Raw genomic sequence first — 23,846 nt, 5'->3', positions numbered from 1 at the left:
GCTTTTCATTCTAAGACTTTCATTGAGACTCTCTTTAGTATACATCACTGATCTCACCCTATTCTGCATACACACCCGACAGCGTTTTATAACCAATATACACTTACTAAATATACCTACACATACCCACACACTAACACCTACTGTACACATCAAAATAGTTTAGTCAGGTTTGTCTGACTTATCATAGCTGACTCATATTTACCCACAACATATTTATGTCCACCAGGATGGGTTTAATTAAAAACCTCTTAGCGCTAGGGGTCAGAATTATTATTATTTTTTAAAATAACGTACCCAACGTAAACTGACTTTTTCTCTGGCCCAGATCGTAGAATATGCATATAATTTACAGATTAGGATAGAAAACACTCAAGTTTCCAAAACTTTTAAAATATTGTCTGTGAGAAAAAGAATACTTATTCTGCAAGCGAAATCCTGAGAAAGTAACCCGGAAGTAATATTTAAAAAACAAAATCTTTGTTTCCTGGCCTGTCTAACCTCCATTTAAAGGGGTATCAACCAGATTCTTTTTCCAATGGCTTCCTCAGACTGTGACCAGGCTTTAGACATAGTTTCAGGCTTTTATTTTGAAAAATTAGCGAGATGTTTCAAGAGGTCAGGTGTCCTCTGAATATTTCCTGCGCGTGCGAGGAGCTCACCATTTTCCTTTTCTCTCTTAATGAATAGGTTATGCTCCGGTTTAAATATTATCGATTATGTTTGTTAAAGACAACCTGAGGTTTGATTATTTAAAAAATTTGAAATGTTTCTACGACCATTTCGGATACTTTTTGGGATTTGTCGAACGGAACACGGCTTTTGTTTTCTCAGAATAATGCGCAACCCAAATGGCGTTTTTTTGTGATAAAAGTAATATTTATCGAACAAAAAGAACAGTTGTTGTGTAACTGGGAGTCTCGTGAGTGGAAACACCCGATTTTAATTTTATTGCTTTTCTTACTTTCGTGACCAAGCTAACCAAGCTACAGCTAAGCTGTTATAGCATTGAAAGCTACACTCAAAAGCTTGGATTTCTTTCGCTGTAAAATATATTTCCAAAATCTGACATGATAGGTGGATTAACAACAAGCTAAGCTGTGTTTTGGTATATTTCACTTGTGATTGCATGATGATAAATATTTTTGAATTTGGCGCCCTGCAATTCAGGGTTGTTTAGGAAAGTGAACCCGTATTCGGTATCCGTAGCGCAGAGAAGTTTTAATGATGATAGGTGTAGCCCTTTCCACTCACAGGCCCTGTCATCCCATATACTGATTGAAAATGGCAAATGTTTTCATTGATAAGCGCCTAAATTAGAACGCAGTGGCTATACATGCGTCAGGGCTCAGATTCTCCGCTTCCCATCACTGTATGGGTTTTGACTGACAGCCGTTATAAATTTGAGGACCGTGCGCAACAAGATCCGCTAATTGGGCTACTTTTGCACATTTGTCTGAGTGAGGCAAATATAAATTGAGAGGAGTCGATGTGTTCAGAAAGATGAGAAGTTGAGGATTATAATAAATACCACTGATGTCATACAAGCAAACCACACCTGTGAGTCCAAATGTGCACTTCACATTTCCATATTTGAAAACATGTAATTTACAGTATCAATGTTTATGATCGCTATGTTTGATCCACAGTTACAAAGATGACATGCGTGATACCCTGGGTTGTCCTGAACACAATGAGCCTGTGTTTGTCGTATTGTGAGGAAAATTAGCCACGGAACACGCACTTGAATGCACTCATGACTCCATTCTATGTGCACCAAAATTACAATCCGTTTGTCTGAAGTGCCTTTTGAAAGCCTAACACTGTATGATCATGTGGTATCACTTAGCTAGCCATGTTGGCAATAGAATGCACTTTCAAATGATGCCCACCTCACCCAGATTGCGATGTATAAGGATTGCGTAAATAACAACAGTAATTGTGTGATGGTGGGGATGCGGGGCTGTGTTACGAACAACAAAAAATGACAAGTGTGCTTGCTTCAGATCCTCAATGGCAAAATGCTGAGAAATGTACAGTAAATATAAAATGCACATCAAATGAACAATGTAATGTCTGGATTCAGTCTTGTGTCAGGTGAACTGTTGTCCTCACCTTTGGTCTGATAATTTACCATAATCTCAAGTGTTCTCTTTCAATTTCTACCATTGTAATGCATATGTTTTTTTTAAAGTTATTCTGTTATAGGCCAATTTCAACAAGTGGAAGTCATTCTGTAACTACAGTATAGGACTCAAACGTAGTGGGGATGGGTAAACACTATGTTGAAAGTGTGTTTATCTGTGTGTGTACGTACCTGAGGGAGTGTATGTCTGTGTAATCTGTATCACCTCTCTCTTCCAGGAGGAGGGTCCAGAGGTGCTGCTGAAATGTATTATTATTTATTTTTTTCACCTTTATTTAACCAGGTAGGCTAGTTGAGAACAAGTTCTCATTTACAACTGCGACCTGGCCAAGATAAAGCACAGCAGTTCAACACATACAACAACACAGTTACACATGGAATAAACAAACATACAGTCAATAATACAGTAGAAAAAGTATATATACAGTGTGTGCAAATGAGGTAAGATAAGGGAGGTAAGGCAATAAATAGGCCATGGTGGCGAAGTAATTACAATATACCAATTAAACACTGGAGTGATTGATGTGCAGGTAGAGATACTGGGGTGCAAATGAGCAAGATAAATACAGTAAGGGGATGAGGTAGTTGGATGGGCTATTTACAGATGGGCTATGTACAGGTGCAGTGATCTGTGAGCTGCTCTGACAGCTGGTGCTTAAAGCTAGTGAGGGAGATATGAGGCTTCAGTGATTTTTTTGCAGTTCATTCCAGTCATTAGCAGCATTCTTTTGGAGATATTGGAAACCCAAATTGGTCTACATGGACATGTTCTGGCCTGGTTTAGATCTTATCTGTCGGAAAGATATCAGTTTGTCTCTGTGGATGGTTTGTCCTCTGACAAATCAACTGTAAATGTCGGTGTACCTCAAGTTTCCGTTTTAGGACCACTATTGTTTTCACTATATATTTTACCTCTTGGTGATGTCATTCGGAAACATAATGTTAACTTTCACTGATATGTGGATGACACACAGCTGTATATTTCGATGAAACATGGTGAAGCCCCAAAATTGCCCTCGCTGGAAGCCTGTTTCAGACATAAGGAAGTGGATGGCTGCAAATGGTCTACATTTAAACTCAGACAAAACAGAGATGCTTGTTCTAGGTCCCAAGAAACAAAGAGATCTTCTGTTGAATCTGACAATTAATCTTGATGGTTGTACAGTCGTCTCAAATAAAACTGAAGGACCTCGGCGTTACTCTGGACCCTGATCTCTCTTTTGACAAACATATCAAGACTGTTTCAAGGACAGCTTTTTTCCATCTACGTAACATTGCAAAAATCAGAAACTTTCTGTCCAAAAATTATGCAGAAAAATGTATCCATGCTTTTGTCACTTCTAGGTTAGACTACTGCAATGCTCTACTTTCCGGCTACCCGGATAAAGCACTAAATAAACTTCAGTTAGTGCTAAACACGGCTGCTAGAATCTTGACTAGAACCCCAAAATTTGATCATATTACTCCAGTGCTAGCCTCTCTACACTTGCTTCCTGTTAAGGCAAGGGCTGATTTTCAAGGTTTTACTGCTAACCTACAAAGCATTACATGGGCTTGCTCCTACCTATCTTTCCGATTTGGTCCTACCGTACATACCTACACGTACGCTACGGTCACAAGACGCAGGCCTCCTTACTGTCCCTAGAATTGTTAAACAAACAGCTAGAAGCAGGGCTTTCTCCTATAGAGCTCAATTTTTATGGAATGGTCTGCCTACCCATGTGAGAGACGCAGACTCGGTCTCAACCTTTAAGTCTTTATTGAAGACTCATCTCTTCAGTAGGTCCTATGATTGAGTGTAGTCTGGCCCAGGAGTGTGAAGGTGAACAGAAAGGCACTGGAGCAACGAACCACCCTTGCTGTCTCTGCCTGGCCGGTCCCCTCTCTCCACTGGGATTCTCTGCCTCTAACCCTGTTACAGGGGCTGAGTCACTGGCTTACTGGTGCTCTTCCATGCCGTCCCTGGGAGGGGTGCGTCACTTGAGTGGGTTGAGTCATTGACGTGATCTTCCTGTCTGGGTTGGCACCCCCTCTTGGGTTGTGCCGTGGCGGAGATCTATGTGGGCTATACTCGGCCTTGTCTCAGGATGGTAAGTTGGTGGTTGAAGATAACCCTCTAGTGGTGTTTGGCCCTGTCCACGGGTATTGTCGGATGGGGCCACAGTGTCTCCCGACCACTCCTGTCTCAGCCTCCAGTATTTATGCTGCAGTAGTTTGAGTCGGGGGGCTAGGGCCAGTCTGTTATATCTGTAGTATTTCTCCTGTCTTATCCGGTGTCCTGTGTGAATTGAAGTATGCTCTCTCTAACTCGCTCTTTCTTTCTCTCTCTCTTGGAGGAGCTGAGCCCTAGGACCATGCCTCAGGGCTATCTGGCCTGATGACTCCTTGCTGTCCCCAGTCCACCTGGCCGTGCTGCTGCTCCAGTTTCAACTGTTCTGCCTGCGGCTATGGAATCCTGACCTGTTCACCGGACGTGCTACCTGTCCCAGACCTGCTGTTTTCAACTCTCTAGAGACAGCAGGAGCGGTAGAGATACTCTGAATGATCGGATATGAAAAGCCAACTGACATTTACTCCTGAGGTGCTGACCTGTTGCACCCTCGACCTCCACTGTGATTATTATTATTTGACCCTGCTGGTCACCTATGAACATCTTGGCCATGTTCTGTTATAATCTCCACCCGGCACAGCCAGAAGAGGACTGGCCACCCCTCATAGCCTGGTTCCTCTCTAGGTTTCTTCCTAGGTTCTGGCCTTTCTAGGGAGTTTTTCCTAGCCACCGTGCTTCTACATTTACATTTACATTTAAGTCATTTAGCAGACGCTCTTATCCAGAGCGACTTACAAATTGGTGCATTCACCTTATGATATCCACACCTGCATTGCTTGCTGTTTGGGGTTTTAGGCTTGGTTTCTGTACAGCACTTTGAGATATCAGCTCATGTAAGAAGGGCTTTATAAATAAATCTGATTTGAACGGGAAAGAAAGGCGACCAAAGGAAGAATTGGCTTTGGGGGTGACCAGTGAGATATACCTGCTGGAGCACGTGCTACGGGTGGGTGCTGCTATGGTAACCAGTGAGCTGAGATAAGGCGGGGCTTTACCTAGCAGAGACTTGTAGATGACCTGGAGCCAGTGGATTTGGGGACGAGTATGAAGCGATGTTCAGCCAACGAGAGCGTACAGGTCGCAGTGGTGGGTAATATATGGGGCTTTGGTGACAAAACGGATGGCACTGTGATAAACTGCATCCAATTTGTTGAGTAGAGTGTTGGAGGCTATTTTATAGATGACATCGCCAAAGTCGAGGATCGGTAGGATGGTCAGTTTTACGAGGGTATGTTTGGCTGCATGAGTGAAGGCTGCTTTGTTGCGAAATAGGCCGATTCTAGATTTAATTTTGGATTGGAGATGCTTAATGTGAGTCTGGAAGGAGAGTTTACATTCTAGCCAGACACCTAGGTATTTGTAGTTATCAACATATTCTAAGTCAGAACCGTCCAGATGCTGGCAGGTGCGGGCAGTGATCGGTTGAAGAGCATGCACTTAGTTTTACTTGCATTTAAGAGCAGTTGGAGTCCACGGAAGGAGAGTTGTATAGCATTGAAGCTCGTCTAGAGGTTAGTTAACAGTGTCCAAGGAAGGGCCAGAAGTATAGAGAATGGTGTCGTCTGCGTAGAGGTGGATCAGAGAATCACCAGCAGCGAGAGCTACATCATTGATGTCTACAGAGAAGAGAGTCGGCCCGAGAATTGAACCCTGTGGCACCCCCATAGAGGCTGCAAGAGGTCCGGACAACAGGCCCTCCGATTTGACACACTGAACTCTATCAGATAAGTAGTTGGTGAAGCAGGCGAGGCAATCATTTGAAAAACCAAGGCTGTTGAGTCTGCCAATAAGAATGTTGTGATTGACAGAGTCGAAAGCCTTGGCCAGGTCGATGAATATGGCTGCACAGTAATGTCTCTTATCGATGGCGGTTATGATATCGTTTAGGACCTTGAGCGTGGCTGAGGTGCAGCCATGACCAGCTCTGAAACCTGATTGCATAGCGTAAAAGGTACGGTGGGATTCGAAGTGGTCGGTAATCTGTTGACTTGACGTTTCGAAGACCTTAGAAAGGCAGGGTAGGATAGATACAGGTCTGTAGCAATTTGGGTCTTGAGTGTCTCCCCCTTTGAAGAGGGGGATGACCGTGGCAGCTTTCCAATCTATGGGAATCTCAGACGATACGAAAGAGAGGTTGAACAGGCTAGTAATAGGGGTTGCAACAATTTCAACAGATAATTTTAGAAAGAGAGGGTCCAGATTGTCTAGCCCGGCTGATTTGTAGGGGTCCAGGTTTTGCAGTTCTTTAAGAACATCAGCTATCTGGATTTGGGTGAAGGGGAGGCTTGGGCGAGTTGCTGTGGGGAGTGCAGGGCTGTTGACCGGGGTAGGGGTAACCAGGTGGAAAGCATGGCCAGCCGTAGAAAAATGCTTATTGAAATTATAGTGGATTTATCAGTGATGACAGTGTTTCCTAGCCTCAGTGCAGTGGGCAGCTGGGAGGAGATGCTCTTATTCTTCATGGACTTTACAGTGTCCCAGAACTTTTTGGAGTTTGTGCTACAGAATGCAAATTTCTGCTTGTAAAAGCTAGCCTTTGCTTTCCTAACTGCCTGTGCTTATTTAAGATGTTGAAGGCACTTTTAAAGAAGGACCAGGCATCCTCTACTGACAGGATGAGGTCAATATCCTTCCAGGATACCCGGGCCAGGTTGATTAGGAAGACCTGCTCGCTGAAGTGTTTTAGGGAGCGTTTGACTGTGATGAGGGGTGGTCGTTTGACCGCAGACCCGTTACGGATGCAGGCAATGAGGCAGTGATCGCTGAGATCTTGGTTGAAAACAGCAGAGGTGTATTTGGAGGGCAAGTTGGTTAGGATGATATCTATGAGGGTGCCCGTGTTTACGGATTTGGGGTTGTACCTGGTGGGTTCATTGACAATTTGTGAGAGATTGAGGGCATCAAGCTTAGATTGTAGGATGGCCGGGGTGTTAAGCATGTCCCAGTTTAGGTCACCTAGCAGCACTAGCTCTGAAGATAGATGGGGGGCAATCAGTTAACATATGGTGTCCAGGGCACAGCTGGGGCAGAGGGTGGTCTGTAGCAAGCGGCAATGGTGAGAGACTTGTTTCTGGAAAGGTGGATTTTTAAAAGTAGAAGCTCGAATTGTTTGGGTACAGACCTGCATAGTAAGACAGAACTCTGCAGGCTATCTCTGCAGTAGATTGCAACACCTCCCCCTTTGGCAGTTCTATCTTGTCGGGAAATGTTATAGTTAGGGATGGAAATGTCAGGGTTTTTGGTGGTCTTCCTGAGCCAGGATTCAGACACGGCTAGGACATCCGGGTATGCAGAGTGTGCTAGGGCAGTGAATAAAACCAACTTAGGGAGGAGGCTTCTAATGTTAACATGCATGAAACCAAGGCTTTTACGGTTACAGAAGTCAGCAAATGATAGCGCCTGGGGAATGGGAGTGGGGCTAGGCACTGCAGGGCCTGGAATAACCTCCACATCATAAGAGGAACAGAGGAGTAGGATAAGGGTACGGCTAAAGGCTAAAATAACTGGTCGTCTAGTATGTTCAGAACAGAGAGTAAAAGGAGCACATTTCTGGGCACGGTAGAATAGATTCAAGGCATAATGTACAGACAAAGGTATGGTAGGATGTGGATACAGTGAGGGTAAACCTGTGCCTAGAGTGACGATGAAAGAGATATTGTCCCTAGAAATATCATTTAAACCAGGTGAAGTCACCGCATGTGTGGTAGGTGGAACTAAAGTGTTAAATAAGGCGTAGTGAGCAGGGCTAGAGGCTTTACAGTGAAATAAGGCAATAAATACTAACCAAAACAGCAATGGACAAGGCATATTGACATTAGCGAGAGGCATGTGTAGCCGAGTGATCATAGGAGTCCAGTGAGTGGCTTCAGGCAGCTTGCGGGCCGGGGCTAGGAAGCTAACAGAAAGGCCTTGGAGGGACGTCGCGACGGAAGAAAGTCTGTAATAGCACGAGGGGGCCACAACATCGGCAGACGGATCAGCAGGGCTCCGTGTGTCAACCAGGCCAATTGGCAGAATAGGTATAGTGGCCAAAGAATTTGTCCGGTGGGCCTCATAAGCTAACAGTCCGATGTGCTCTGGATAGCTAGCAGGCCGCGGCTAGCATGCTAGCGGATGGGATTTCAGGGGACGAAGCGACGGCGGAGCCAGTTGAGAAAAACCCCATCGGGCAGTGGTCCAGTCGTGATGAGTCGGCTGGGGTCTAAGCCAGTTGGCAAAAAGAGGTATTGTAGCCCAAGTAGTGGCTGATGGACCTCTTTGGCTAGCCGGGAGATGGGCCTAGCAAGGCTAGCTCCAGGCTAATTGTTAATTGCTTTGGGACAGTGACGTTAGCCAGGAGTGGCCACTCAAATAGTAGCTAGCTAGCTGCTGTGATCCAGGTGAGAAGAAAAAAAAATTTCAGAGCTTGCGGTAGGAATCCGGAAATATGGAGAAAAATAAGTCCGAATTGCTCTGGTTTGAGTCGCGCTGTGCAGACTGGCGAGAGTTGTCCGTGCTAGAGGTGGCTGATGACCGCTAGCTGACTAGCTAGTTAGCTGGCTAGCATCTGTTGGGGTTCCGATTCAGGCGACGGTTCAGAAGACGGATCAGCAGGGCTCCGTGTGGTGGGTATAGTGGCCAAAGAATTTGTCCGATGGGCCTCTTAAGCTAAGTCCGATGTACTTTAGACAGCTAGCGGGCCGTGGCTAACTAGTAGCCAGTTAGCTGGCTAGCTTTTGATGAGTTGAGTTCTTAAGTATAAAAATAGCAGATCTGTACGGCATTGGGTGAGGCGGGTTGCAGGAGAGTATATTCAGTCCGTAGATAGAAAGTAATATTTAAATATATATACGAGAAAACAAACAAACAAGGGAAACAATGTTTACAAGGGACAAGACAAAAACATATTCAACTGCTAAGCCATCTTGAAGTTTATGGAATTAACATTTGAACTAAAAGCACTGGGTGAAGGGGAGAAGACAGGTTAAAGAAGGATTGTTAAGCCTTGAGACATGGATTGTGTATGTGTGCCTTTCAGAAGGTGAATGGGCAAGACAAAAGATTTAAATGCCTTTGAACGGTGTATGGTAGTAGGTGCCCAGGCACACCGGTTTGTGTCAAGAACTGCAATGCTGCTGGGTTTTTCACGCTCAACAGTTTCCCGTGAAAGGCTTTCGACAGCTTGTAGAATCCATGCCCTGACAAATTAAGGCTGTTCTGAGGGAAAAAGGGGGCGGGTCTCACCTTTCCATAGAGTGGTCATATTAGTTTTTGTAGGCCAAACCGTTCGGACGCTACAGACGTTTTTGTGGGAAGACCAATTTTTCGGGATGTCTCCTGGTCTGACAAACGCCACTGTAGCTCGGCCACCTTCCACCGCAGATGTGGAAGGCCGACATTGGAGGATGTGGTGGTTTGAGATGCAGCCTCCGGAGGCTTGCAGCGGCCAAATTGAGCTCAGTACTCCCAAATTTTGTAACAATGTGGAGGGCTCCATATACAGTTGAAGTCGGAAGTTTACTTACACCTTAGCCAAATACATTTAAACTCAGTTTTTCACAATTCCTGACATTTAATCCTAGTAAAAATTCCCTGTCTTAGGTCAGTTATAATCACCGCTTTATTTTAAGAATGTGAAATGTCAGAATAATAGTAGAATGATTTATTTCAGCTTTTGTTTCTTTCATCACATTCCCAGTGGGTCAGAAGTTTAAAATACAATCAATTAGTATTTGGTAGCATTACCTTTAAATTGATTAACTTGGGTCTAACGTTTCAGGTAGCCTTCCACAAGCGTCCCACAATAAGTTGGGTGAATTTTGGCCCATTCCTCCTGACAGAGCTGGTGTAACTGAGTCAGGTTTGTAGGCCTCCTTGCTCGCACACGCTTTTTCAGTTCTGCCCACAAATTTTCTATGGGATTGAGGTCAGGGCTTTGTGATGGCCAACCCAATACCCTGACTTTGTTGTCCTTAAGCCATTTTGCCACAACTTTGGAAGTATGCTTGGGGTCATTGTCCATTTGGAAGACCCATTTGCGACCAAGCTTTAACTTCCTGACTGATGTCTTGAGATGTTGCTTCAATATATCCACATAATATGCCATCTATTTTGTTAAGTGCACCAGTCCCTCCTGCAGCAAAGCACCCCCACAACATGATGCTGCCACCCACGTGCTTCAAGGTTGGGATGGTGTTCTTCGGCTTGCAAGCCTCCCCCTTTTTCCTACAAACATAATGATGGTCATTATGGCCAAACAGTTCTATTTTTGGTTCATCAGACCAGAGGACATTTCTCCAAAAAGTACAATCTTTGTCCCCATGTGCAGTTGCAAACTGTAGTCTGGCTTTTTTATGGCGGTTTTGGAGCAGTGACTTCTTCCTTGCTGAGCGGCCTTTCAGGTTATGTCGATATAGGACTCGTTTTACTGTGGATATAGATACTTTTGTACCTGTTTCCTCCAGCATCTTCTCTGGGATTGATTTGCACTTTTCGCACCAAGGTACGTTCATCTCTAGATGACAGACCGCTTCTCCTTCATGTGCGGTATGATGGCTGAGTGGTCCCATGGTGTTTATACTTGCGTACTATTGTTTGTACAGATGAATGTGGTACCTTCAGGCGTTTAGAAATTTCTCCCAAGGATGAACCAGACTTGTGGAGGTCTACAATTTTTTTTCTGAGGTCTTGGCTGATTTCCTTTGATTTTCCCAAGATGCCAAGCAAAGAGGCACTGAGTTTGAAGGTAGGCCTGGAAATACATCCACAGGTACACCCCCAATTGACTCAAATGATGTCAATTAGCCTATCAGAAGCTTCTAAAGCCATGACATTTTCTGGAATTTTCCAAGCTGTTTAAAGGCACAGTCAATTTAGTGCATGTAAACTTCTGACCCACTGGAATTGTTGATACAGTGAATTAATCTGTCTGTAAACAATTGTTGGAAAAATTACTTGTCATACACAAAGTAGATGTCCTAACCGACTTGCCAAAACTATAGTTTGTTAACAAGAAATTTGTGGAGTGGTTGAAAAATGAGTTTTATTGACTCCAACATAAGTGTATGTAAACTTCTGACTTCAACTGTATCTCCGCATTGACATGAATGGTAACTGATGCAAGCAGTAGAATCAGATTTAAAAAGCAGGTAAAAATACACCTTATGGAACAACAGGGACAGTGAAGACACACACAAAGGTACAGACACATGCATACGCACACATTGTGATATTGTTGTATGGTGGTATTAAACATGTTGTGGATATGTGGTGGTGTAGGGATGTTATATGATGTACTGTTTTATCTTTAGCTCATTCAGTACAAACATAGTTCACTGTTTTATCTGTTGTTTTACATGTAATGTGGGTGCTTTGGTGTGTTTGGACACCAGGAAGAGTAGCTGCTGCCATGGGGATCCTCTGTCTTAAGTGTGGGACCATGCCTTCAAATGATCAAATCACTGCCGAGTCGATTGATGCACCTGTGCGCCAATCTAATTAACATAATACACAAATCCCTATCAAAATCAGTCTGTTTAAGGTAGAGAGATGTTTTTTGGCATTGGATGTGTGTCAATCTGCCTATGTCGGCTTTCCGCATCTGCCGTGGAAAGCTACAGTGCTGTTTGTCAGACCAGGAGACATCCCAAAAATCTGTCTTTTCATGAAAACGGATTGTCCGACAAACTAATATGACCAGTCTAGGGAAAGAGGAGGCTCTGACGAACACGGAGGTGTTCTCCGTTTTGCCTCATGAGACTCGTCTGAAGTCGGTGCCAACTTCTGTCTGTAGCGTCCAAACCGTTTGGGCTACAAACTGATATGACCCAACTGTAGAAAGGGGAGATTAGTTTTGTTCTACGACCCCCACAAGTGTCACGGGACATGTCTTAAGGTAACCCGGTACCGGTTAAAAACATTTATGGAAGTAGTTTTGTGGCTGCAAAAAAGGGTTAAATATGTGTACAAAAAAATCATATCTCCTAGATATAGGACAGACATATTAAAACCTTAACATGAGAGAAGGGATATTGGTTGCCGTCATAGCTCAAAGGGTATTGTTAAATTAAATAGGGATGCCCGTTCATTGAAATAAAGTACTGCTTATTAAATTACACAAAGTGGTGTAAAGTAGTTTTTTGGGGTATCTGTACTTTATTATTTATATTTAACTAATATTACTTCACTACATTCCTCAAGATAATATTGTACTTTGTACTCCATACATTTTCCTTGACATCCAAAAGTACTTGTTACATTTTGAATGCTTAGCATGACAGGAAAATAGTCAAATCAATGCACTTATCAAGAGAACATCCCTGGTCATCCCTACTCCCTCTAATCTGGCGGACTCACTAAACACACTGTGCCCGCGGCTTTCCGTAAATAAATAAAACAAGAAAATGGTGCCATCTGGTTTGCTTAATATAAGGAATTTGAAGTGATTTATACTTGTACTTTTGATACTTAATATATTTTAAACCAAATACTTGTTTACTTAAGTAGAATTTTACTGGGTGACTTTTACTTGAGTCATTTTCTATTAAGGTATCTTTACTTTTACTCAAGTAGGATTGTTGGGTACTTTTCCCACCACTGATTACACATCAATCTCCTATGATCAGTATCTTTCAAACTGAGGGCAGACTTGTTTAGAAAGAACAGTGTGATAGTAAGAATAGAGTAGATAATAATAGAACGACTTTATCCCATCTACATCACCTCAGTAAGGTAAATATTCAACTGTCCTTGTTCTAGCCCAGGTTTACTGTCTGAAAACAGGTATTTACAGTTAACAAAGGGTTGAGGGGTATGTGATTAATTACCCTCTCATCCCAAGACACTTCACACGATAACTATAATATGTCAGCTAAAGAAAGGTTCCCAGATATCCCCTGTGTACATCTTAAGCCACACTGCTCTTTCCGTTGTGGACACTCTTATGTCTGGTAAGGTTAGTCAGGAAAGAGAAGCTCTTGTAACATAGTTTGCACTTGAAGGGCCTCTCCTTGGTGTGAACGGTCTGGTGCTCCTTCAAATAGTTTGCCCTAGCGAAGCACTTCCCACACGTGGGGCAGGAGTAGGGCTTGTCGGCGTCCGTCCTAACGCTCGGCCACTCACGTTGTGACCCAATGACACCAGAGGAGGTAGAAGCAGGAGCCACCACCCTCAGGTGGTGAGTCTTTGAGATCCCTCGATCTCTAGCCGTTGTTTGGGTGTTGTTGGGATTGTTATAGGTTAGGTACCTCTTGTGATGAATGCCCATCCTGACCCTGTCTGTATTCGTGGGGTAACCATGACCAGGAAAGCTAGACCCAGGTCCAGGCTGTCTATGAACCCAGTCACCAGGCTTTAGACGAGACCCTGAAGGAGAAGACAGACTTGCTGATAGACTACCACCAGGGGCGTCTCCCACCGCTCTCTGTGAAGGCTGAAGCCCAGGGTAACCTGCTCTGTTCATCATGGATACTGTGGTGTTTGTATCATAGGAACAGGAGGGTCTATCTCTATCAGCCCCAGGCCCTGCTACATCCCTGCACTGAGACTGTGAAGAGAATGGTCTGGGCTGCAGATTGGATACCTGACTGGAGCCTCTGTCTCTCTGATGACCACCAGGACTGAGGTTGTTCAGTCCACCTGTCCACTGGTTGTCTTCTGTGTGGTGGTGGAGTCTCTGTCCCTCGGGGTTGGGTCCTGGTTCCGACTCAAGAAGGAACCGTGACGGCTCTTGATCCAGTGTCCTGATCCGGGGCAAGGGTTTGTGACCAGTCACCTCAGAGATCCAGTCTCTCCTACCAGCAACACCGGATATCAGCAGGTCCTCATGGACTGCAGACTGTAGACACAAATTGAACAGAAGAGCATTTAAAAGTTTATATATATTTCTATAAAACAAACTCTTTGCTGTACACACAGAAACATGACAAAATGTTTACCACAGTCAAGCCCATCCCTAACACTGTGATTCAAGTACCTAACAATATGGCGCCATCGGAGTTTCTTATTTAAAAAAAAAATATGTGTTGATTTGGTATTTTATTTATTTTTCAATTTTTTTGTAGTTTTACCCCTTTTTCTCCCCAATTTCGTGGTATCCAATTGGTAGTTACAGTCTTGTCTCATCGCTGCAAGTCCCGTACGGACTCGGGAGAGGCGAAGGTCGAGAGCCGTGCGTCCTCCGAAAGACAACCCAACCAAGCCGCACTGCTTCTCGACACAATGCCCGCATACCCGGAAACCAGCCACACCAATGTGTCGGAGGAAACACCGTACACCTGGCGACTGTGTCAGCGTCCATGCGCCCGGCCCGCCACAGGAGTCGCTAGAGAGCGATGGGACAAGGACAATACGGCCGGCCACACCCTCCCCTAATTGGGACTACGCTGGACCAAATGGGTCTCCCCGTCTTGGCCGGCTGCAACACAGCCTGCGCCACTCTGGAGCCCCCCCCCAGCCCAGCGTTGAGGACACTTTCCCATCCACTGACCTCCACCAAATCGCCTCTGGTTGTGGCCTGCTCAGTGATGTTGTCCCCTGGGCCCTTGGCTGCATCCGTCTGGGTCTGGGAATCCAAGATGGTCGCCCAGTCTCCTCTATTAGCCTCCAGCCAACCACCTGCAGGAAGAGGTTAGAAAATATACTTTACAAACATGGTAGAGAACTCTACATATGGAGTTTTTTCAGTCAATTACCTGGTGAAGTTCATACATTATAATGTGTGTTTTTGTATGTAAACATAAGTTGTATTGAATTCATTTTATGAATTAAGAAAAAACAGCCAAGTGTATCACTACTCCCATTGAAGATCTATTACTGTATGTAGGCTATATTTATTTCTCCCTTACCTTGCTCCCCCATCTTTAGTCCACTCAGCAGATCAATGCTCTCTGGTCCGTCTTCTATTGTCTCCTCTTTGACCAGCAGCAGATCAGGCTTCCCATCCTCCATGTCTGCTGACTGTAAGAGATACAGAGTGAGAGGATGTTGGATCAAGAAATCTGATATGAGCACCCTGCTATGGAGCATCTTCTGATTGGGTAATGAGGGATTGCTATGAGTACTATGCAAACATGTTAGTTGATTTGATCACTTGATACTATTTAATGGTTTGATAATTCAAAGGCATGGTTCCACACAAATGTAATCAAGACCTGGGCCCGTATCCACGAAGAGTCTCAGAGTAAAAGTGCTGATCGAGGATCAGGTCCTCACCTGTCTATATAGTCTTATTCATTATGATTTAAAATGCAAAACTAATCCAAGATCAGCACTCCTACTCAGAGAGGCTTTGTGGATACGGGCCCTAATACCACAGTAGTTTACAATGGGCTCACCTCAGTGAGACTGTGTGTAGTCCTGTGCTGCTCAGCTGGTTCCTCTGTGAGTTCAGGGGGAGGTGTAGACTGGTTGTCCTCCATGACCATGGTCCCCTCAGGGTTACCCAGACCCTCCTCACACCCCTCCATCAGCAGTAACTCTGGACCCTCCTCCTCTTGGAAGAGACAGGTGATACAGATCACACAGACATACACCCCCTCAGTGTTTACCCATCCCCACTACATTTGATTCCTATACTGTAGTTACTGATTGACTTAATCGTTGTTAAAGCCATCATGGTGGACATGATTGATTGATTTTATTTGTCAGTAAAAAAATAAAATTATATAAATTCTGCAAAAAAAGAAACATCCTCACTGTCAACTGTGTTAATTTTCAGCAAACTTAACATGTGTAAATACCACCTTAACAGCTGAGACAAACTGAACAAGTTCCACAGACTTGTGACTAACATAAATGGAATAATGTGTCTCTGAACAAAGGAGGGGGGGGGGGGGGGTCAAAAGTAACTGTCAGTATCTGGTGTGGCCACCAGCTGCATTAAGTACTGCAGTGCATCTCCTCCTCATGGACTGAACCAGATTTGCCAGATCTTGCTGTGAGATGTTACCCCACTCTTCCCCCAAGGCACTTGCAAGTTCCCGGACATTTCTGGGGGAAATGGCCTTAGCCCTCACCCTCCGATCCAACAGGTCCCAGATGTTCATTAATTGTTTATGGTTCATTGAACAAGCATGGGAAACAGTGTTTAAACCCTTTACAATGAAGATCTGTGAAGTTATTTGGATTTTTACGAATTATCTTTAAAAGACAGGGTCCTGAAAAAGGGACGTTTCTTTTTTTGTTGAGTTTATATATACATACACACAGTACAAAGATGTTTTTTTATGGAAATATCACATTTACATAAGTATTCAGACTCTTTACTCAATACTTAGTTGAAGCACCTTTGGCAGCGATTACAGCCTTGAGTCTTCTTGGGTATGACGCTACAAGCTTGGCACACCTGTATTTGGGGAGTTTCTCCCATTCTTCTTTGCAGATCCTCTCAAGCTCTGTCAGGTTGGATGGGGAGTGTCGCTGCACAGCTATTTTTAGGTCTCTCCAGAGATGTTTGATCGGGATCAAGTCCGGGCTCTGGCTGGGCCACTCAAGGACGTTCAAAGACTTGTCCCGAAACCACTCCTGCGTTATCTTGGCTGTGTGCTTAGGGTTGTTGTCCTGTTGGAAGGTGAATCTTCGCCCCAGTCTGAGGCCCTGGAGCAGGTTTTCAAGGATATCTCTGTACTTTGCTCCGTTCATCTTTCCCTCGATCCTGACTAGTCTCCCAGTCCCTGCCGCTGAAAAACATCCCCACAGCATGATGGTGCTACCACCATGCTTCACCGTTGGGATGGTGCCAGGTTTCCTCCAGACGTGACGCTTGGCATTCAGGCCAAAGAGTTAAATCTTGGTTTCATCAGACCAGAGAATCTTGTTTCTCATGAGAGTCCTCCAAGCGGGCTGTCATGTGCCTGTTTTACTGAGGAGCGGCTTCCGTCTGGCCACTCTACCATAAAGGTCTGATTGGCAGAGATGGTTGTCGTTCTGAAATTATCTCTCATCTCCACAGAGGAACTCTGGAGCTCTGTTAGTGACCATCGGGTTCTTGGTCACTTCCCTGATTGCTCAGTTTGGCCGGGCGGCCAGCTCTAGGAAGAGTCTTGGTGGTTCCAAACTTTTTCTATGAAAGAATGATGGAGGACACTGTGTTCTTGGAACTTCAATGGTTGGTTTCCATGGCCCAGCAGCCGCACACAAGCCTAAGATCACCATGGGCAATGCCAAGTGTCGGCTGGAGTGGTGTAAAGCTCGCCGCCATTGGATTCTGGAGCAGCGGAAACACGTTCTCTGGAGTGATGAATCACGCTTCACCATCTGGCAGTCTGACAGACGAATCTGGATTTGGTGGATGCCAGGAGAACGCTACCTGCCCCAATGTATAGTGCCAACTGTAAAGTTTGGTGGAGGAGGAATAATGGTCTGGGGCTGTTTTTCATGGTTTGGGCTAGGCCCCTTAGTTCCAGTGAAGGGAAATATTAACGCTACAGCATTCAATGACATTCTAGACGATTATGCTTCCACCTCTTGTGGCAACTGTTTGGATAGGGCCCTTTCCTGTTTCAGCATGACAACGCCTGACTCTGCACAAAGCGAGGCCCATACAGAAATAGTTTGTTGAGATCGGTGTGGAAGAACTTGACTGGCCTGCTCAGAGCCCTGACCTGAACCCCATTGAACACCTATGGGATGAATTGGAATGCCAACTGCAAGCCAGGCCTAATCGCCCAACATCGGTGCCCGACCTCACTAATCCTCGTGGCTGAATGGAAGCAAGTCCCTGCAGCAATGTTCCAATATCTAGTGGAAAGCCTTCTCAGAATAGTGGAAGCTGTTATAGCTGCAAAGTGGAGACCAACTCCATATTAATGCCCATGATTGTGGAATGAGATGTTCGACCTTTGGTCATGCAGTGTAAGTCTCAACTAAAAATCTGCATGATGAACTACACTGTACAAAAATATAAAAGCAATATAAAGTGTTGGTCCTCTGTCATGAGCTGAAATTAAGGACCACAGAAATGTGCCATTTGCACAAAAAGCTTATTAACCTCAAATGAACTTTGAGCACAAATTTGTTTACATCCCTGTTAGTGAGCATTTCTCCTTTGCCAAGATAATCCATCCACCTGACAGGTGTGGCATTTTAAGAATCTGATTAAACAGCATGATCATTACATAGGTGTACCTTGTGCTGGTGACAAAAGGACACTAAAATGTGCAGTTGTCACACAACACAATGCCACAGAGGCTGCACGTTTTGTGGGAGCATGCAATTGGCATGTTGACTGCAGGAATGTCCACCAGAGAATTGAATGTTCATTTCTCTACCATAAGCCGCAGCCAACATCGCTTTAGAGAATTTGGCAGTACGTCCAACTGTCCTCACAACCGCAGACCACGTGCCCAGGACCTCCAAATCTGGCTTATTAATCCGCGGCATCGTCCAGCCACACGGACAGCTAATGAAACTTTGGGTTTTCACAACCGAAGAACTTCTGCACAAACTTCTGCACAAACGCTGGAGGTGTGCTCTTCACGGATGAATCCAGGTTTCAACTGTAACGGGCAGATGGCAGACAGCGTGTATGGTGTCGTGTGGGTGAGCGGTTTGCTGATGTCAACGTTATGAACAGAGTGCCCCATGGTGGCGGTGGGGTTATGGTATGGGCAGGCATAAGCTACGGACAACAAACACAATTGCATTTTATCAATGGCAATTTGAATGCACAAAGATACCGTGACGAGATCCTGAGGCCCATTGTCATGCCATTCATCCACCGCCATCACCTCATGTTTCATGTCGCAAGGATCTGTACACAATTCCTGGAAGCTGAAAATGTTCCAGTTCTTCCATGGCCAGCATACTCACCAGATGTGTCACCCATTGGGCATGTATGTTTGGGATGCTTTGGATCGACGTGTACGACAGCGTAATCCAATTCCCGCCAATACCCAGCAACTTCGCACAGCCATTGAAGAGGAGTGGGTCCACAGGCCACAATCAACAGCCTGATCAACTCTGCGAAGGAGATGTATCGCGCTGCATGAGGCAAATGGTGGTCACACCAGATACTGACTGGTTCTGATCCACGCAGCTAACCTTTTTTTTAAGGTATCTGATGCATATCTGTATTCCCAGTCATGTGAAATCCATATTTAACGCCTAATTTATTTAAATTGACAATATTAACTAACTATGTAAACATTTTGAAATTGTTGCATGTTGCATTTATATTTTTATTCAATGCTATTCTCATAAAGTGTCTTGGGGAACAAAATTAAGTAGTTGAATGGAAGTAATGAAATAGGCATTTCTGAACATCGTATAGCCTACACAGTACAAACACAATATGTAACAGTCGTTTTATGTCTGGATGCAAAAATATGCATTTAAATAGATTTCACCTGCGTTCTAACTAAACAAACTGGCATTTAATACATGGTTCCACTCAGTCATCTTGTCTAGAATGCAGGAAAATACAGGTCAGTTCAAGAGGATGCTATGTTAAAATGTAGTTCCCTTTATCTTATGTCGTTATAAATCACATACAATTATTATATTATCTGAACAATAGTATAGCCTTAATTAATATGCTTGTACTGGACAGTGTTGATGAAATACGAACGCAATAATAGGTGGGTTGGATAAATGACCAGCTCTTGACACGCATCATTAATTCATTCTGAATCAAATGTATTTGATTTAATTCTTCATTAGTGTAACCACAATGTTCCGTTGAAATGACAGATGCACTCACAATTGGACACACCAACAGTAGGGAATCTTACTGATCTAATATATGAAATGGGGCTAATTTACCATCTGATGAAAAGGAAACTCCAAATGCATTAGCTAAAATGCTAATAAAATATGCTGCTAGTTAACAGTGTATTGGTTAATGTAACAGTTAACCCCTGTAAGTCTATACCGTTGTTAGGGGAGGGTTCAAAGCTGACATATGGAATTGTTTTAAGATGGTCATACTATGGATAATTTAGCTATTTGATTCTGAATTTTGACACCCCTTTAGGTATCAAAACAATATACTCCTAGTCTTAAGGGTAAAAATAAAAGCTATGCATGAAGCCTCTAGTAATAAAAGTCCCACATACTCAACAGATACTTAGGAGACCTCATAAGCTGTCCTAACCAGTTAACCTCTAGAGTCAATGTCTGCGCCCCCGCGGAAATGTAATTAGCATAATAAAATGGATGAAACATTTCGGATAAAAGCAGCGAGTCTATTTAAATATAAAAACGTGGAAATTGAATGTCATGGTCAGTACACCTGCGTTTTCAGAATGCAACACGTTTTTTTCTGCTATTGTGAACTCTGCAGATTATTCAAATTAAATCATCAAGTCATTAATGCAATTTGATGGCTTTTATGTCAAAGTGATTAGAGGGACACTAGAGCGCTGAGTACCAGGCCATTAGCAACTTGACAGCCGTAAGCAAGTTTGATAGCCTACTAACACTCATCAGCACCGTTCATTTATAGAGCACAGTTTTGGAGTAGCCTAGATACCGTGACTCAACGGTCATGTGGAATTTGACTGCAATCCGCCGGTGTGGTGTTAATACGAACACAATAACAGTCCTATGTACAGGCGTTATAACCTATACCGGTGAGGACATTCAGATGCATATTCAGCTGGTGCTGGTGGGAGAACCTCTTCTCACACTGGGGGAAGCTGTAGAATTTCTCTCTTTTTGTGGACCCTCTGGTGCCTCTTCAGGTTGCAAGCCTGGGCGAAGCGCATTTGACACTGGGTACAGCTGTAGGGTTTCTCTCCCGTGTGGACCCTCTGGTGAATCTCAACCTTCTGGGGGCTGCTGAAGCCTTTGTTACAGAACATGCAGAGGAACCGTTTCTCTTTACTATTGCCTGATGTGGCTCTCCCTCCCTGGGACTGGGATCTAGCACTGTCGTTTGAGTTCAATACCTGATCAAAAAGGACACGGACGTGTGAATCGGAAGGTGCCATAGTTGTGGACACTGAGTCGCGATCCCTAAGCGCGTGTAAAGGGGGGTGGGTTGCGAAGTTTGTATTTGTCTCTAAGCTTTCCCTGTAATCCCAGAAGTCACTGGTGTTGACCTGCGAGTGTCCTTCTCCTAAGTTAGACTCTGCATTCCATGTCAGAGGAACGTCGCCCTCCACTTTCACCTCATCTACAACCAGGCCCTCTCCTTTCTTATCTAGGCACCCTTCAGAATATACACTACTACTGTACTGGTTCCAGTCCCCCCTCATTGGATTAGTCTGTGTATCTAAGCCCACAGGCATGTCACCAGGAATCATCTCTGTCTCCGTAGCGTATGAACAGGACGGATCATTGCCAGTCAGTAACGAGTCACCTAAACCCCGATGGGACAGAACCATCCTCGGGCTCGGGTTACTATAAAGTAAATACTTTGAGCGGGGAGCAGGAGGATAGCCCAGTTGCCTCAGCCCCGTTATAGTCTCTGTCTTGAGGACGGCGTTCGGCGTTCCACTGACCTCCGTGATGCTGTGTCTGGTCCTGGGCAGTGCTGGGGTGGTGGTGGGGTCTTCTGTGGCTACAGGGTGCGCTCCAGTCTGGATGTCTCTGCTGTGCCGTGGGTCCTCTCCTTCAGACCTCTCCTGCTTCACCCCAGGACCTGCAGCCTCTGCATCTGTAGACTGACACAAGAAGAGGGGTGGTTATTACCGGTACATGAGTTGAATTGGATAACAATGTTGTTGGGAAGTCTAACAAGTTCCACTATGGCAGATACATGAAGATGTACATGTAAGCAAGTAAATAGCTGAGGGGAGCCTTCCTGAAATAAACGGGCCACATTAGATGCACTGTAATTTATATGTTACACTATGACACTAACCTCTATAACGATAACGTGCTGGGTTGAGGTTCCACTCCCCTCATCAACAGTGATTGGTTGGTCATCTCTCCATGTATTGTGTCTCGCTGGCTTCACAAAACTCCTGTGGCCTCCAGTGAGATGTCCTTCACCTGAGAGAGTGGTTGGGGGAAAATAGGTGCTTAGGTTAGGTACTGTGTTGTCAATGCTCAACACTATATTGTAAAGTATTTGACACGGTCTACAATTGGCAAGGATATATGGTAACACGTCACATGTAAGGTAACAAGTCACAAAACTATTCATAGATCGATTATGTTCCATTCATCATATTGTTTTCAATAAGTGATCGGAAATGCAGTAAATCAAGAATATGATATTGTGTCTTTGTGCAAGATTGCGAAGTAATCAGGGGAATTATTGAATACAATCCAAAAACTGACCAAGACCCAACTCTGGTTAACCATGCAGTGTGTGCTTAACACATGCGCAGAAGGGAACGGGCCTTGTGCAAAATGTACCTCTTGCCATTCCTCTGTATCGGTCGAGGATCTTGACACTATTGGGACGACTGGCAAGGACGCGCTCTCGTATTGTCCTCTCTGCGCGCTCCCGTGCCACCTTCAGTTCCAGTTGCTGTAGTCTCCTCCGCAATGCCCTGTTTTCTTTCTGGCTTTGAGTTATTTCCAAACGAAACACTGCATGGTCGTCGTCTACGAGTTTACAGATCTCTGCCACGGCTGCATTCGCTAGCACCTCCATAACGGAGGCTATTTGAGTGTGGAAAACCATTACGTTACAGTTAGCCATTCTTAGCGGCTAGATAGCTAGCATTACCTAGATAACATCTATCAACCAAGTCCTGTGTTCAACGCGAATTAAACACTACTCTGGGGTAAGTATGTGATATGTTCAGTTCCAGGGTGTTAATTAACGTCTAAATAACAAAACGCTAACGTTGAAACTGTTCCTGTGCACGATTCATTTCCGTTTACTACTTCTTTGTGTGAATTTCCGGCAGACAAGACGATGTGTTCCCCATTGCTGCCTTTCACAGGTCGGAATGCGGATTGCGCATTTTGGTCACAAAAAAGTTAAATATTAATGGACCAACCCTGTACCTATACACTATCCCCGAAAACCACCACCCATCCCATTACTTTGGCCCCAAGAGATCCTACATCAGTCCTGGGAGGATGGAACCCCTTCTCTCAAAACTCCCTGTAGATCTTCTGCACTAAAATCTCTCACGCCTTAATATTTCTCTGCTGCTGCAACTATCACATCTATCTTCTGTTATTTCTGCTCCATCAGTGCAATTGATCACCATGGCTATAAACGCAAGAAATCCAACCTTGGTAAAACTCCTCTCTGGATCTCTCTCTTCAGGCCTATTCACTGGGTGGCTCCCAGTCGAATCCCTCACCCTTGGGCTATTGAAGCGTTATGGGTTCTAGGTGCGCAACGATTAGCCGCTCAGATCAGAAAGAAGGCAGAGCGCACATTAAGCTTGAATAACTGGGCCTGCTTGGAGCATATGTGGTCACATTATTATAGGATGACTTGGGAGAATGATGATCCGCAATAGAGGCTGGCATTGCAGAGGTGGCACGTTTCACCAGCTCTGCTCTCCACATCACTCAAGTGTTGGTAGTCTGCGCTGGCCAAGTGATGGCTGCATTGGTCATGACGCAGACCCACCTCTGGCTCTCCATGACTTCCATCCAGGAGACAGAAAAGACTCCTTTGCTCAATGCACCCATCTCTGAAAAGGGCCTCTTCGGCGACACCATGAGAAAGACAACGGGGCGTCTCATGAAGTCAGGGTA

At 44.6% G+C, this 23,846-nt stretch overlaps 1 protein-coding gene across 1 annotated transcript; it reads right to left on the bottom strand.

Moving 5' to 3' along the window:
* Positions 1-11,260: 11,260 nt before the first annotated feature.
* LOC139577668 (uncharacterized) lies at positions 11,261-23,451 on the bottom strand. The gene is made up of 7 exons (XM_071404827.1): positions 22,539-23,451; positions 22,039-22,169; positions 21,677-21,838; positions 15,569-15,724; positions 15,080-15,191; positions 14,722-14,849; positions 11,261-14,070 (listed from the first exon to the last, which is right to left on the bottom strand). The coding sequence occupies exons 1-7, from the start codon at positions 22,825-22,827 to the stop codon at positions 13,141-13,143; spliced, it is 1,908 nt and encodes a 635-aa protein (XP_071260928.1). The 5' UTR covers positions 22,828-23,451; the 3' UTR covers positions 11,261-13,140.
* Between the last annotated feature and the right edge of the window lie 395 nt (positions 23,452-23,846).

Source organism: Salvelinus alpinus, chromosome 6 (genome assembly GCF_045679555.1).
Source record: "Salvelinus alpinus chromosome 6, SLU_Salpinus.1, whole genome shotgun sequence".
NCBI classification, from domain to species: Eukaryota; Metazoa; Chordata; class Actinopteri; order Salmoniformes; family Salmonidae; genus Salvelinus; species Salvelinus alpinus.
This window is presented reverse-complemented; position numbering and strand designations above follow the sequence as displayed.

What these genes read in the sequence shown, in the direction of transcription:
- LOC139577668 (XM_071404827.1), bottom strand. Translation starts at nt 22,827, where the DNA reads ATGGCTAACTGTAACGTAATGGTTTTCCACACTCAAATAGCCTCCGTT. An exon ending in AGCACGTTATCGTTATAGAG is followed by an intron (nt 21,839 to 22,038) that starts GTTAGTGTCATA and finishes TTCTTGTGTCAG; the next exon opens with TCTACAGATGCAGAGGCTGC. An exon ending in CCAGACACAGCATCACGGAG is followed by an intron (nt 15,725 to 21,676) that starts GTCAGTGGAACG and finishes CTCTTCCAAGAG; the next exon opens with GAGGAGGGTCCAGAGTTACT.